This window comes from Lepisosteus platostomus, chromosome 14 (genome assembly GCF_059453375.1).
Source record: "Lepisosteus platostomus isolate fLepPlt1 chromosome 14, fLepPlt1.hap1, whole genome shotgun sequence".
Lineage (NCBI taxonomy): Eukaryota > Metazoa > Chordata > Actinopteri > Semionotiformes > Lepisosteidae > Lepisosteus > Lepisosteus platostomus.
In genome coordinates this window covers 39,079,683-39,096,112 of record NC_142624.1, presented here as the reverse complement: position 1 = coordinate 39,096,112, position 16,430 = coordinate 39,079,683, and the positions used below count along the sequence as shown (strand labels likewise).

At 44.5% G+C, this 16,430-nt stretch overlaps 1 protein-coding gene across 3 annotated transcripts in view; it reads left to right on the top strand.

The window, feature by feature from the left end:
* The window catches only part of lypd6b (LY6/PLAUR domain containing 6B), a 31,125-nt gene extending 23,524 nt beyond the window's left edge, over nt 1-7,601 (top strand). For all 3 annotated transcript variants that reach the window (XM_088606256.1, XM_088606258.1, XM_088606257.1), the window contains exons 2-5: nt 4,010-4,155; nt 4,375-4,473; nt 4,714-4,844; nt 5,619-7,601. In XM_088606256.1, coding sequence (XP_088462382.1) covers nt 4,035-4,155; nt 4,375-4,473; nt 4,714-4,844; nt 5,619-5,789 — 522 coding nt within the window. In that variant the 5' untranslated portion in view covers nt 4,010-4,034 and the 3' untranslated portion in view covers nt 5,790-7,601. The remainder of the gene's footprint in view (nt 1-4,009; nt 4,156-4,374; nt 4,474-4,713; nt 4,845-5,618) is intronic.
* Nucleotides 7,602-16,430: the final 8,829 nt, after the last annotated feature.

The following is a 16,430-nucleotide window of genomic DNA, read 5'->3' as shown; positions in this document are numbered from 1 at the left end:
TAGGCTGATGTTTAGCCACGTGTTCAGACACTGACGTGATATTTTGAACTGGTTTCATTATATTTTAAGCTTGCACAAACACACATGGTGTGTGCAGGCTACCGGTTTGCCTCTTGATTTTTTTGTCATCTGAATGTTATCCACGGTTGTGAATTTATTATACCCTTTAGTGACCCTGAAAGGTTTTTGAATTATCTTTTTTTTTTTTGAGAAGGGGTTCTGTTGAAAAGTCTTATTGGGAAAAGAGGGGGTTTTGTTGAAATCTCTTATCATGGTTGATCACTCCTCGTTGTCAAGTCTTCCGTCTTGCTGTATGGTGCTGACGGCCAACGGACAAACATGCATCACTCTGAGAGATAGCAGCCAGCTGCCTTAAGGGGAAAAGAAATTGACTCAAGACCTTCCTGTCCAAGAAGGGGTGGTGTTGACCAGGCTGGCTCCACCAGGGTTTGCAAGGGGAATTTTTGCCCTGGGGGGTTGAAGTCATAGGTTAAAAACCTGGTTGCAAGTCACCTAAACGCTGTCTGTTTCCTACGCGGCAGAAGGGGCCGACATGTTTATTAGCTGTCCGGCAGCTGTGGTTGATTAAGTCACGCTGTGACCAACATTTCGTTTATTTCGTGGAGCTTGTCTTGAGTGCTGAAAAAAGAAAGGTTAAGGGATATAAGATTTACACTGTCTACATAGGCTTGGGTGTAGAGTTTGCAGAAGGCCGAGCAGCAGTTTTGCATAATCACAGGCCCAGGTTTTTATATTGCAGTGCAAATGTGGTGTTTTGCACCGTGGAATTCGAGCAATGTGAAAGAACCTGCCACACTTCAAGAAAAAAACATTAATACTCAACTGCCTGCATATCATCCATTCATCAATTTCCCCACGGGATTAATAAAGTATTATCTATCTATATACAACTAGGAGGGGGCCCCATCTGAGTGCTGCGCCCCCATCTGAGGGACAATCCCGCAGAATCACAATCTGCTCGAGTGATGCATCAGACAGTGATGTTCGATATTTAGATTTGACAGATTTCATCTCTGAAAATTCACACAAATATGTGGAGGCAAAGACAGAAAACAGTCCTCGAGTTCTTAAAACTCTCTTCAGGCTGTGATTTATAGACGTTTAACAAATCCTTTTCCTTGAACAGATCCCTATACAAGTCATCCCCAGCAAGGTCAATTACTTTGAGCTGCAACTCAGGCTGAAGATTCAGTTCAATTTATTTTTATATAGCACCTTTCACAACAAGGTTGCACCAAGGCACTTTATAAAGCTGTGTGACAATACATGACGTTATAATACAGAAGATCTTCAACTTCACTTGTAAAAGGGTGCTGGAACAATCTTGTGTTCTTTTGAGATACTTGTCACAATCTTGAAAAGGGTCCTGAAATTGCAGCTTCAAATGTGAAATCACGTTTAAAGCGAACGGAATCAGAAAAGGTTCGTCACATTAATTTCTGTACTTTTCACAAGTTGCAAAATGAACAAAATTGTTAGCTGCCACCTCTTTTTCAAAAAGAATGATTTGTCTGAAGGCTTTTACATGTGAAAACAAATCTGAAATGATGGCATTTTCGCCCTGAAGTTTCACATTCAGCTCAATTATATATGCAGTCAAATCCACAAGAAAGGCGAACTTCCATAACCAAACACTGTCAGAGAGGGCATTAATTGGTCTAAGCCATGAAAATGTCGATTTCGGTGTGTAATTCAAAAAATCTCTTTGCAGTTTAGCTTTGCTGATCCAGCGAACCTCACAGTGGTATTCACTCTCAATTTCAGATAGGAAGATTTTAAACTGACGATGATTAAGGGAGGACCATCGTATAAAATTCACTGTCTTTACATCTATATCCATTACTTTAGATAATTGTACATTTTTACCCCACAAAGCCTGCTGATGAGTGACTGATACAGTGCAAAATAATCGGTTTTTCCCCTTCCGTGCGACGAGCAACTGAATTAGCCAACAGACGTATTTGCTTGAACAAAGCATCTTCTTCTGGACATAGTTCATCAGCAGCCTTCATAATACAGGTTTTTATATGCTGCCCATCAGTAAATGGTTTCCCTGCCTTAGCTATAACAAGGGCTATTTTGAAAGTTGGATTCTGATTGTTGTGATCGCTTTGTGAATATTTCACGCTGATTAAATAAGTTTTTCTTCAGTGTTTCTACTTTATCTGAACGCATGTTGCCACTCTTGAGTACTTATCTTCGTATCGGAATGCCTTCGGATACTCGACCCCTTGAGAACAGCGACGGTTTCTCTGCATATTAAGCACAACGCTTTGTTATTGCTTTCAATCACGAAATAGGTTTCAGTCCGCTTCTCATTAAAAACACGGCACTCTTCGTCAACTTTTCTCCTCTTAGCTCCTGACATTTCGATGTAAAATAAATAAACAAACAATGCAAGAAAACTCAAGAACAACAAACAAGTGAGCCTGAGGTCAAGGTTATTTGACTTCTTCTGTTCTCCGGACGGATAAAAATACTTCGCCCGTGGGCCGTAGGTTGAGACCCTTGCGTTAGGCCATTAATTGTGAGAGGTTAAACTGGGCACCCTCAGAGACTCTGTGGAAGGGCTCTTCCTGTTAGAATTGTTCCCTAGTGAAATTAATCATTAAGCTTTGAGACAATGTCCCATTTCCTACCAGGCTATTAAGTAACAGTTCTGCACAGGTGTGAAGGTATGTTTGCATGAGCACTTACTGCACCCCTTTAACCCCTTGACAGCTGGGATGGGCACCTGTATAAGTCTGAGGGTATCTGAGTGCCCGGACCGGTTACCAGCGCCCCAGTAGGGTGACCAGGGAAACAGTGCTGGGAGATGCGCCGTCCTTCATATGGGAAATTGAAAATCGATGCCCTGAATATTTGGCCATTAAGGATCACGTGGCATTTTTTTGAAAGAGCAGAAGCGATAGCAATTTTTTTTTTCTGTAGTCGGAGTGTTTTATTTTCCGGCTGTTGGCTGGAGGGTCGATACGGAGACGTTTTCCGCGACTGTGCTACAGTTTCACAGGCCATGCTGGCAGGCTGTCCCTGACCCTATTGACATCGCAGTGCCCTGTCAGGACTAACGCTGCCTCTCCAAATACTGGCACCACACACTGACATGGTGAGTCACAGAACTGCCCAGGACGTTGTCTCCTACCAAGCTGACGTTAGTATGTACAGTAGAATGGTTTCACATACCAGGGCATATTTTTAGTATGATCTCTTGCATTGAAAGATTTATTTGACATTGAGGTTTCTAAATGTTAAAGCCAAACCTAGGAATGTTTGGCTGCCGGTGATCATTCATTCCAACTCTTGACTAGACAGCCTGCACCAGATTCTGTGTGTAGACATGGGGAAAAAAGCTGCTATGCTGGAGGAAATCTAACCCCACTTCTTTTGATTCTGTTCTCGGTAATTCTGACAAAAATTCAATTCCAATTTATCAAACGTTTTATCTCGCACACCAGCCTTTTCAGCTCATTTTGCTCTCGGCCTGTTCCCTGGCTCCGTCGCTGCTGCCCTCTCTCCTTGACCTGCTGTTACCTGTGAGATGTTAGATGTCGGGGCCTCCAGCATAAGGCCGGCGCTGCGTGCGGAGCTGCATGGGGGTCAGTGCTGCACAGACAGATGGTGTCCTGGGGGCTCTCGTTAAGAGGAACTGCACTCAGGCAGCTCTCGTTTTCTTTCGCCCCCCACCCCCAAGGCCAAGATCGTTGAAAAATGACAGAAATTCATACTGTTTCCTCACTTAACATGTACTTCAGACTGTATATCATGTCATCCCCGCCATACTCTCACCTTCTCTCCGATTAGGTGTGATTGATTCTTTGCACGTGGCGTAAATCAAAGTGAAAAGCTATCCCATCGGGAGGCAGTCGGAGGCTCCTGAGAGTTTGTTCGGGGGCTTGTTCTAGAGGTGGGCGATCTGGAATCGGAGACTGTGCGTCCGGCGCCTCCGTGCTGCTGCCGTACCGGTAAACCAGGCCCCCCTCTCTTGCAGGAGTCCGGCCGGCCCCCCGAGGAGGATGGTGCTCTTCCTCGCCCTTCCCCAGGCTGCTTTGCTCCCGGTTCTCCTGCTTCTCGCCACACAAGACGGGGCAGCGGCCAAGAACATCAACTTCTACAACCTGGGGCCGCCTGCAGACCGTGAGCCTCTCCGCCGGCGTGACTCCCGCCAAGTCCTGCTGGGCTTCCAAGGACAGGCCGGATAAATGCGCAGAAAATAATTATGATTGTTACGTGTTTTGTAGGAGTAATAGTCATTGCGTGTTTTGTAACAGCACTTGGGAATCCAGTTGATAATAACAGGGAAGTTGGCGGGGGCACTGGGCGTCCCAGAAACGTCTGTCCCTGTTTGTTTTGCAGCCACCCCTTTTCCCAGCAGCTTCAAGTGCTTCACCTGCGACCGCGCTGCGGACAATTACGACTGCAACAGATGGGCTGAAGACAAGTGGTGCCCCCCGCGTGAGTGTCCAGCCGCCGAGCGCACAGTCGTCGGACACTGACCGCTGGACTGTGGAGAGAGTTCCCACTGCAGCAGGAGGGGCCCGGTCATGGTCCAGCTCTCCATCCCCACTAAACCTCGAGACCCCCTGACAAGTAGTTGAGGGCCAGGAACACGCTTCAGATCAGCGTCTGTTGGCATGTGGGGTGGCGCGGGCCCGGTTTTGACCGCTCTTGCTGTCTTCTGGCTCGGATCCACAGATACGCAGTACTGCCTGACGGTGCACCACTTCGGCAGCCGGGGCAGGAGCCGGTGGGTGACGAAGAAGTGCGCGGCGAGGGAGGAGTGCCAGGCCGTGGGCTGCCGCCACCACACGTCCACAGGGCACACGGTGAGTCCTGCTGGGCTGCCAGGGAGCTGCCCGCCTCAGCGAGCCCCTATGGGCCCGGTCGATTAACTGCAGGGCTGCTGAAGCGGAACAGTTAATGCAACAGTTACAGTGCTAATGGACATTTAGAGACATGACAGGAAACATTGCTGTGAGACGGGCTCACTGTCTGCTCCTCCGACACGGCCAGAGCTGCTGCTTGACCTAACCTCCAGTCCCAGTAGGCTTGGGAATTTGTTACTTAAGGGAAGAATGTCTAATCCTGGGGTAGTTCTTGCTGTGCAGTGTCTCTGCTGCTCCTTGCTGGCTGTGGCAGTATAGTCAGCCTGTCCCGCCTGGACAGCTAGGTCCGAAATTGTCCAGTTTCTATGGCCACTGAACACCATCTCCTTTGCATTGTCTCCCCCAGATGGTCAGTCTCTGTTTGTTTTTTACGGGGGAAGGGGAGGCTTTAAAAATGTGCCAGGTGACAGTGAAGGGTGAAAAATGTCAGTGTTAAGTTATAAGAGTTATATGTTTGTGGACTGAAAGGAAGGCATTTTGTTTTAACCAGCAATTACACCTTTATCATGCTAGATGGGTACTTCTGAGCAATGATCTCTTCATAAGAACTTCATCAAGGAGTTCAAGAGTTTGGGAATTGGATGATTGTAAACAATGTGGCTGAGTGCAGCTCATTAGAGTTTAACAGCATGATGCTGGTACACAGCCGGGCACACTACTGGCAGACTAACCTGTGTGAATTGTGCTTGGGGGCTGTCCTCTCTGTGATTCCAGGAATGCGTGTCTTGTTGTGAGGGTATGGCCTGTAACGTGGAGGTCCCGACAAACCGCACCAACGCCGTGTTTGCGATGATGAAGTCTCGCGGTTCATCAGCTCCCAGCGTCCGGACTTGGAGCTCCGCCTCCTTACCCCTCGCGCTTTTCACAGCACTGCTGCTGTCGTGACGGCGAGGGGTGTCGTCAGTCCAGGGTGTCTGAAGGGTCACCGTGACCAGCAGGAGTGAACTTCCGGCAGGACGAGTTCCTCGCGAACCCGTGTTGGTCGCGCGACGGCGTGCCAGCCTGCGCTGACGCACCACACTAAACCTCCGCCTAGAAAACTGAAAAGAGAAGATGGGCTTTGGTGCACAAAATGGAAGCTCGTTTAATTTTGGCTGCAACGTATTTATGTGATAGATTGACAACTCCTCAACTGCCTCTCCAGAGACCTTCGTCAGCTGCTTGATTGTCTCCCATGCTCTTTTGTTAAGTACTAGGTGGTCAAAGAAGCAAACATGAGCATCTGAAAGAAAGTTTTGAAGATGCTTTGGACCCTATGAAGAAAGGGATAAACTACGACAGAATTGCATTTCTTCATGGGGGACTTGTCCTTTTTGTGTTGCAACTCAGTTGCAAAGTTATTTTTTTTCTCACCCCAGTGACAGTGTTGTTGGTTGGGGCTGTGAATGTTGGTTTCAGCAGAAGCTTGCTGTGGAGTGATGTGGAAACTTGGAAGCTATCGGCTCTTACACTGGGCAGGATCTCGCGGTGGTCCAGCCCGTTACAGGTGTCTGCAGAGCAGGAGAGAGAAGACTTCCAGCACTTTCTTTATTTCAGAGGAAATTCAAATTGTTCGTGCAGTGGTACTGTACTGTATTTTAAAATGAGAACTGAATGTAACTGTGGCACTAATCGTTAAAAAAAAAAAATAATGCAATTTATTCTTTGAGAACATCATAAAGTAGCACCACATGCGTTATTAACTGGGCTGTTTAAAATATATGCCATCTATAACTTGAGATATAAGGGATAGTTCTCCTTTTGTATTTAAACCAAAAGAATATAATCCCTCTCGATAAAGCAATTATTTTGGTGGTGGGCTACATAATGCTTTATTGAAAACTGATCATATAGGTCAATATTTGTATTTTTTAAAATATGTAACCTTTAGTCTGTTATTTCAAGGCAAGGTCTGGTTTAGCTGACAGCTGTGTGATTTGCTGTCACGATGTGAAAGTGGCTTCCCCCAGGCAGGAGTGTAATAACCTAATAACATCTGGGTGATGTTATATTTTAAAAGTGGATAAGACCCATCCACCTCACCTCTCACCCTGATGTTGACCTCCAGCAAGCTTGTAAAAGACTGGTAAATCACAAGATGAAGGCCATACCTAGCCTTTGACATGGGACTGCAGCCTGCACCATCTCTAAATGACGAAGAGCGTTAGTGAACGGAGATTCTCCGTGCTCTCTGGCTTGATATTACCAACTGGCTGCAGATCTGAGATAGAGAAACATTGGAAACGTTGTGCAAACGAATGCACAATGTTTCCAGGTAACAACCAGAAATTTGAGACCCTGTGTCAAGATTCACAAGAGCTTATTGGAGAGCTCATTGATGGTTCTTGCTTGGGAAACATTGTGCTTGATTGTAAAGATGCATTGAGGCAGGCATGTTGTCCTGTGCCAAGCACACATGTATGACTGCAGTGAGCAGTGTGTTGTATGGTCAGTCTGGTGTGACAGTGACTGCTTTTGTTTGGGAGACTTGTGATAATGGAGCTCTTCTGTAATTGCTCTCGCGTGTCAGGTGTTAAAAGGTGCTACTGAAGATACGTTGTGTGATTTACTGTCCCGTAATCACAGGAGTAAATACCTAATTTAACTTAATTCTGGCACCAGCTCCCACTCTGTTGCCAGCCTGACTGTATTAAAACCATACCAAGCCCTCACTGAATTCTTTAAAACGATTAAAGACGCATTTGGATAAACATTAAAGTGCAATTGATTCTTCCGTGCGGCGTGTTGAAAGAGAAGCTTTGAGCAAGAACAATCATCTGCAGTTCTGGATCGCTTCTTAGGAAGCCAGTCTGATTCGTTCCCGTTCCTTTGGCTGGCCCGCGGTGCACGGGGGCTGCGCTTGGTTTACGTAAACTGTGTGTCAATGCGGTAAGCAGTTTATTTGCATTTTTCAGTTAAATCCCGAAGGGTTGAAATGGTGGTGGGGAAAAAACCCGGATTCTTCTGGACCGAAAGAAAGGTTGCAATGGTGAGGACGCCGTTTGGCCCATCTAGTCTGTGCCGAGGGTAAGATAAGATCACTTTATTGGCCATATACAATTTCTTGTATTAGGAATTTCTTTTCACATACCCCAGCTTGCTCTCCATGAGACACACAGGCAGGGAGAGAAGCTGGGGTCAGAGCACAGGGCCATTTACTGTATGTGGCGCCCCTGGAGCAGCTGGGGTTAAGGGCCTTGCTCAGGGGCCCACCAGAGTAGGATTCCTCTGCCGGCTGCAAGACTTGAACCGGCAACCTTCCAGCCACAGGCGCAGATCCTGAGCCACAGAGCCACCACTCCGCCTTTGCATGACTTAGCCAGGGTGTCGGCTTCAAGAGACCGGCCTCTCGCCGTGCGAGCTGCACCACGAAGCAGATTTCTGTCTCCCAAGGTGAGGAATCGAAACCTACATTCCAAAGCACTTATTGGTGAAAATGAAATTCCACAAACACGGAAATCACAAGTAAGCCACTGGTAGCGTCAATTAAGCAGACTGCTAGGAATGGGATGCTATTTAAATTGTGCTCGAAGCAAGAACAGTTGGAGCAGTGAACTTGTCAGTCAGCATGACTCCTTTTTTTCCACGATTTGCCTTTTTTTTTTTCCAGCACGAAGTGATTAACTGCAGTCGGGTTTAATGGGGACTGCTGCATACACACAATTCAATTTCAATTCAAGGTGCTTTATTAGCATGACCGATTGGTACAATCGGTATTGCCAAAGCAAATAAAACTAATACAATTAACATGAAACAAAAAAATAAATAAAAATAAAATAAGATCTACAGACGTATTACAGACATTTACAACAAAGATGTATCATGAAATATTTACATATACTGTAAACATATGGGGCATTACTGGGAGACAGACTCACTGTTCCTCAGGAGATCACATACTGAGTTCCCTCCTCCCTCTCCCAGTAGGATCGGGACCCGTTGTGATTCTGGCAGGTATGGGAATTTGGGACTAGATTTCTGAATTTAGGGAAGAATGTTTCTCTAATCCCAGAATATCTGTCACAGTGCAGTAGGAAGTGCACCCCCGTCTCTATTTCTCCCTGCTGGCACACAGCAGTGTGAGGGGATTAGGGAGCTGCTGGTGCTTTTATAAGACTGATGAGCCTCTCCCAGTTCGTCTGCGAGCAATATTCTGAGGATGGGAAATAACCGGTTGTCTGTTTAGCCACTTGAACGTATGAGCTTATAAATGAGAAGAGGCTGTCTGGCCCATCTAGTTCAATGGGTTTCTTGTTCCTGCATATTCCGAGCATCGCTTCCAGCTGTTTCTCAGTCTTCTGAGGATCTAATCCATTTTTTTGAAAGAAGCAATAATGTTGAACGCTATGGATCTGATTGAGATGAATTACTTTTAATTTAATTTATTTACATTTCTGAAAATATTTCTTAGGAAATTTCTTCATTTTGCTATGCTTGCTCATTAAGTGGAGTTGCCTGTAAAGTACAGCAATAAATTCACTTTGCCTTTTGGTCTTAAGGGTGTGCTGCAAGCACTGAATGTCGTCTTGAGCTATCAAATGTCTCATTAAACTGTTGACTTTGATTGCACAGCACCTCTGGGTGTAACGTTATGGCGTGCTGGGCTGCCCCTGACAGCCCCAACCTTTCATTCGCACTCCAGAGATATTTAGACTCCTCACAAATATGAAACTAGGAAAACAAACAGCGTTTTGAAGTAATTAAAAGACGTGTCATGTTTGCTTCAGAAGTCTCATTCTGGGCCCATCTTTAAGAGGTGTGGCTGAACGGCCTTGCGTGACAGATCAGCACTGCTGACAGTGATGAATGCTCCCTCTGCAGTAATGAATATACAGCTCTGTTAAACTGAAGAACTGCATTGCGACATCTAGCTGAATCTTCTCACGTTTAAGGACTTTAGACAGGATGTTGCCGAGATCTCTGCTCGCTACCAATTGTCCTGTCATTTCATATTTGTACGTTTTTCAAAAAGGGTAATTCGGCTTTTATGAGCTGCGACTTTCTTTTCCAGTGTGAGTTACCAGTGTTTTAAACTCTGACCACTAGCTGTAAAAACAAGTGAGCATCACTTGCTATGCCTGTGTTTCCATGCCTGTGGAGCCGTTGGCTTTGTTTTTAATGTTTCAGAAATGTCAAAAGCTCTCCAGCTCCAACGCTGCTTTGCTTTTGAAGAAGATGGCTTTAAGGGGAACTGTAGCTCTGTTATTACATGCCGGGCTTGTAAAGAACTGGCATTGATGAGTGCATTTCAAACCACAATAAATGTACAAATCACACTGTAATGTGTACAAACTCCACTTTACATCGCAACATAGGCAATATTTCCAGGTATGTGTAGTACCATTTTGCTGCCGTCGGTGATTCTGAACAAGGCAAGAAAACATCTGGTGAGGTGAAGCGGCCTACTTACATTATAAACAAGCGGGATTGGGAATACATCTCTTTTACTCCAATAGAAATCTTACTCACACCTGAAGAAGGCTTCACAGCTGAAACGTTGTTTTCCTCTCTTCTCTTTTCAGCAGGAATAAACCGATTACTTGTTGCTTTGCAGACTGCACATGCTGACGCAGCTAGCACCTGAAATATTGCTAGTGCTCCTAAAACCACTTGATGCACATCTTTACTTAGATGTTAAACATTATTATGATAAAAAGGATCACTTAAATGGTGAAGGCAGTCTTTTCTATTCTTTTCTTAAGCACTGATATCACCCTCTCACTTCATTCTCTCTTCGTCTGTTGCTCTTTATGGGCAAACATGGTAGGCACCTGGTTTGAGCACATGTTTTGGTTCAGTGAAATTAAAATTTATTTCATGTTACACACTTTCAGGCTTCATAATCCTGTAAACTCCAAAGCAGAGCAGATTTCAATACATAACCTGTATATTGCTTATTCAAATGTTATTTGGGAAATCAACTTTGCTTACAGGTAATAGTGAGCAGGAAGGGCCATTTTTTTTTTGGTACCATCAGAAACTGCATTGATGGGGAGGATTATTTTTTTCAGGAAGTCTGAGAACAATACCTTTGGACACGCTAGAGGAAAGCATCTCTGAACCAGCCATTTATTGACTGAAGTGTTGTCTACAAGTCGTTCAGACAATGGCACTTCTTTGTTCAGAATTGATTGGGGAGCACTGTCTTGGGCACATGACCCAAGATGAATTGACTCATTTAGACTGGTGTTGTGCTGAAGTGACAGTGATTCTGTGTGTTATCTTTATGGATCGCTTGCCTGTCATGTACTGTACGCTCCTGTGTACATATCACCCCCCGTATCCCATCCTTCACATCCAAAGGGTTGGAATTTTGTGTGATGTCACAACAAACGCCAAACAGAACAATATTTCAGAATCTGCCGTGCCTCTCTAGCTCAGTAAATGTCACACAGCAGTGTTGTAATTGCAGTCTGTCTGAAGGACCGAACTGGAGTTGTTTTGGGGCCTGGGGAAAGAATCTGTGTGTTTTTCTGTTTGTCTTCCTTTTCATTGCAGTGGCAGAAAATGACAACAGATCCTCTTTTATCTTCTCACCTGGCGTTGTTCCCCTGACTGTATGGTTCATAGCCAGTACTTGTTGTAGTAGGTGTATCCAATCAAGCCTAACCTGCGTGGGAGGAAACTGGGGCTGCCAGTGAAAACCCATGTGAACACATGGAGAATATGCAGCAGGCGTCCCGAGTTGGAATAAAAAACTAGACCCCAGCAGCCGCTAGGTGCTGCCCCCATACTGCCCTGGGTGAACATAAACACATGCATGACTAGGGTTTGCAAATACCATCTAAATCAAGCAGACATGCCTGGAGCAACACACCCCTCTTCGTTCGAGAGATTCAGAATTGTTTAAAGGTGAAAGCTGAGTTGAATTTAGGGCTTAAAAGAAGAAAGGAGAGACAAGACGAAGTACTTGACATTATTGCGCTTCATTCTGCAGTTTGACTAATCCTTTCTAGATTCATTACATTTGGTAATGGAAAATTAAAAACAAAATAGAAACAAAAAATACTAATTGAAAAATTTAATAAAATAAGTGTAAGTGATGAAACATCTTCCTGATATTCTGGGCTAGTGTTCAGTGTTCGTGATGCAAAATATTCCCTTTTGAAAGGGAGCTCATCCCTGCTACCAGTGAGTATCAGTTACAGTCTTTGTTTAGAAAATGGCTTACCGTTTTCTTGTGAGGAAGATGGACATCTCTTGACGGAATTTTGTTTGCTTATCTCATTTCTGAAATCTGCTCATTCAGCTGATCACTTGGAAACGTATCGGTACCACGCTTTTTGAAGGTGCTAAATCTCTGATGTCATTAGGATTAACATTCCTTCTTGGGGCTAAGAGTTCACTGGACTAATTGCTGTCAATGCTATATAGTAATTCCAGCAGTTACTTCTGGTATAAGGACATTAGGTCTAATAAAGTGTGAATTGTAGCCTCACAGGTGGAATTAACCTCCTCACCCCAGTCGTGAGCCAAGATATTTTCCAAAGGTGGATGAGACCCTGTGAGCACCGATGTTTTAGACTTTTTAAAGTAGAGAGAAATTGGAAGTGATTTTTGTGTTGGAATGCTGAAGTAACCCCAACTTGGGAAGCTAATGATATCCAGATTTGGATCTTTTGTAGTTAAAAATATTATGATAAAAAAATATTTTAGAAGAATATTTACCTTATAGTAAGTATGTGGGGGCGGTACAGTGGCCTGGCCGAGCTGGGGCCCTGGGTTCAGTTCCGGACCTGGGGTGCTGTCTGCGTGGAATATGGATGCTCTCCTCATGTTTGTCTGGGTTTCCTCTGGGTGCTCTTTCCCCGGAGGAAAGACACTGGTAGGTTAAAACAAAGCACAATTGAGAAAATCTTCGGAAATGACCTCTCCTGTTGTTGAATTTTTAAAATCTTTATTCCAGTGGATTTTTTTCAGTCCCAAGAATGAAACACAAACCAGAGAGCACCACTGGAAACTATGCTGAAGTGCATTTAAAACTGAGGACGCCTTACACCGAGAGCTTGTGGGAGTGTGGAACAAGCTTCCAAAGCCACGTTGTTCAAGCTGATACTCTGGCTCCCTTCAGGAAACAGCTGGATAAGATCCTGGGATCAATTAACTACCAAACAGGACACTTGGGTCAAGTGGCCTCTTCTTACAGCCTGTTTTTTAATTCTGCCATTTCACAAATTTACCCTGAGGAAGTTCAGCACTTATTGCCATAATAAAAACCCCGAATAATTCCACATAGTACCATAATATTTTACCCTGGATAAGATTTGGACACAGCGGAAGCTGCTGAGGAGTATGAGCCCATCTGAGCTTGCCTTCAGGCAGGGGCACTGACAGGTACAGAGGAGCCCGGAGACGGGGGTGTGTTTCAAGAGGGGGATGGGGAGATGAAATCCGTTGCCTAAGTGGGTGTGTCGGCAAGGAAAACACATCTGGTAGAACCACAAGAGCACATACTGTACATACAAGGTCTCTGCTTTGTCACCAGTACTCGGCCTGAAATAAAAACCACGCTAAACCGCCAATAAACCGTTGATGGGCGGCTGATGGCTGTAAGGCGGCCCGGACAGGTTACATCAGCAGGGCCCTCTGCCCTGCGAAGAGAGCTTCTTCAGCGCAAGTCCCTGCAGATCCCCTGCTCGTCTTGTCCTCTTCACTTTCGTCAGCGAAACTCAGAAATGTGCCAAATGGCTGCAGGGTCGGCCCTGCATCTGGACAAACAGGGGAGGCCGGCAGCTGCTGACAGATTTCGGCGCATGTGGCGTTTGCCGTTTCATGTCGTCTGTGTCAGCTGGAAGGTGAAGTACCCGGGTCTCCTGCAGACAGCTCGTGCGTGTTTGTAAGAACTGCAGTCTTATCGGTTTCTTCACGGAAACGTTTTCAGCACCGGGTTGCGTATTGCTGTAGTTGTTTCTATGCACATATATTGTGCTTTTTTCGTTGTTTCGTTTAATTTCCAAGAAAGGTCTACAAGGAATGTGTCCTGTCGATAACCAGAGTGTTGAATTCAGTTCCATTCACAGCCAGTGGGAAGGTTTTCCCTCTTATTAGAAGTTGATGTCTCGCAGTACTTACAACATCTTGGCCATGCCTGACCTTTTCTTGCCCCCCTTGTTGTAAAATGTTTCTCTCACACCACATTAACCCAGACCTTTTGCTTTTAATATGTCACTCTGTAACTCCAGCAGATCTGTTCTATATCAGTGGTAGAAGCCCTCTCCACCTCCTCAGTTCTGCTTGAAGGTTTCAGATGCTATCTGAAGCAACTGTATTCCGTACTGTGGGTTATATATGAAACACTGAGGTAAGTTTGTGTTGCAGAGCTCTTATTAGTAATTTTTTTCATTATAATCCTGGTTTCATTTTTTTTGCTTTTTGTGAAATGTCTTTCCTGACTAACGTTTCCTGATTTTATTCGTGTAAAATGTAAAACCACAATGGAAAGGAAAACGACAGCAGCAGCAATGGTTAGGCTGTGTTTTGGAAACGTATTACCTCACGGTCTATCGAAAAACTCACCTCTGGAGTGCAGATGATTACAGCCATTTGTCTGCTGTGATTAGAATGATCGTTGCATAGAAATAGTCTTAATGGTTCCATTCTTCTGGAAGAGCTTGTTCTAAAAAAATTGTGCTTGGTTGATATTTTTTGTTTTATAAGTAGGCTGTTATTACATTGAAGCAGCTTGCTTTGAACATTTTGAACACGAATACATTCAGAACTAATCAGGAGTGCTACAATTCGATGATTTAGAAATCCAAAGCTTCAGTTTTGAAACACAACAGTTGTTTTTCCCAAAATGTCATGTTTAATGGAATTTTGGGATCGAAGCAGATCCTGTAGCTGTTGATGCTGTCTGAAAGGAATTATCGTCCTCAGATCTTACTTATTGAGGTTTGTACAGCCATTTTGCAGCTTCTGCCAAAGGGGCCAATTACCTACCAAGGGGTGACATGGGCTGAATGGCTTCCTTTAGTTTGTAACTTTTCTTGTGTTTTGATGGTCCTAAATGCATGGAATTATAAAGAAATATAATGTATATCTCTTGATCACAAGGCTAGATTGCTTGCCTGTAAGCATAAAATAATATCTTTGACTTTGCTGTGCCGATACTTTGGGAGGAGTCTCTGTTAAAACCAGTTAATACGTTTCCGCAGAGCCTGTTTACAAAACTTCTATATCTTTGAAATAATGACCTGTTCTACCTAATAAAGGCAACCAGGTTTTTAACCCAAGAGTCAGTCGCTGCATTAACTTACTGTAGGTGTTTAACTGAGGCAAGGAGAGGGCTCATTCAGTGTGCCAAGACTTGAAGAATTAGAAGACAAAAAAGGATGTTCTAGTAAACATGAAATTATGATGAGTTAGCAGATGAAGCTTATGCAGTAATATTGCAAACAGGTTTTAGTGCTTGTCATGCCACAAACATTACTGTTCCAGAAGGGAAAATGTGACAAGTTGCTGCAGAAAATGTAGAGTGTTCAATGTATAACTCAGGTCATAAACTACATGTCAGCCGTTAAAAGTGGAGCTGGGAGGACAGTGTAAGGGCTCATTCTTTGAAAGCTGCAGGTGGCCTATGCCAGCTGATCTGTTTCTCACATGCGAGTGCGCCTTGCTGTGAGAATATGGTGAGATACATGGACAGGGGGCATCTGATCCGCCTTCTGAAAATTAGCACAGTCTGGAGTTTGTCACTTAATCCTGGGTCTCAGCTTCCCCGCACTGTGGGGGCCGCAGCAATGGGGACCCCTCCACCCAGGCCACCCCAGAGCTGAAGGGCGTGGTGTGCTGTGGGTTTACTTATTCATGTGCCGTGTGCACCATGCTGGAGAAACAAACCATGCAACTGGATGCAGCTGAACTCTCTCCCTTTTTTAATATGAAGCTTTTACGTTCAGTGTTTTTTTGTGATAGTGGTAGAAGTACAGGTACATTTTTTCCACTATAAATGATGACTTCAGATGGAAATATCGAGAAGGCAGATTTGTTTTAATATTTGATGGAATCTCGCTGCATTTTTGACTTTGCAGAGCTAATCGGCAGCGTTCAAGTTGTGTGAGAGCATTCCCTTCTGTATAGTTCATTAGGCCCTCGTGCCTCATCTGACTGTGTTAGCTGATCGAAGCATCAGATCCACGGACAACATAACATATGAACCCTTACAGAGTTTAAGGTGGTTTCAAATGTTATCATGACCTCAAAAGTAATATATCACTGTGCAGAGACAGAGATAATTAAAATGATTAGTTGCTTGGAGCGTTTTTCAGCAATCTAATCAGAACTCAGGAGGCCATCAGTTTTTTTTGTAAGGTTCTAGTGAAGCAAGGGAATTCTGGGGTCTTCTTTGAAGTGGCTGTACTGACAGGTTGTCCAGATCCCAGGGTGGGTCTGTCTGGGAGCTCTAGAGTCTAGCTGAGAGCAGAGTAGAGCTCTCTCCTAAATTGTCATAAAACTGCCAGAGCTGATGTTAAATGTGCATATTTGTCTGCATTTCCTTGTTTCCTTGCACTGATAGATAAGATGGAAAGTACCTTGCAGGGTGACGTA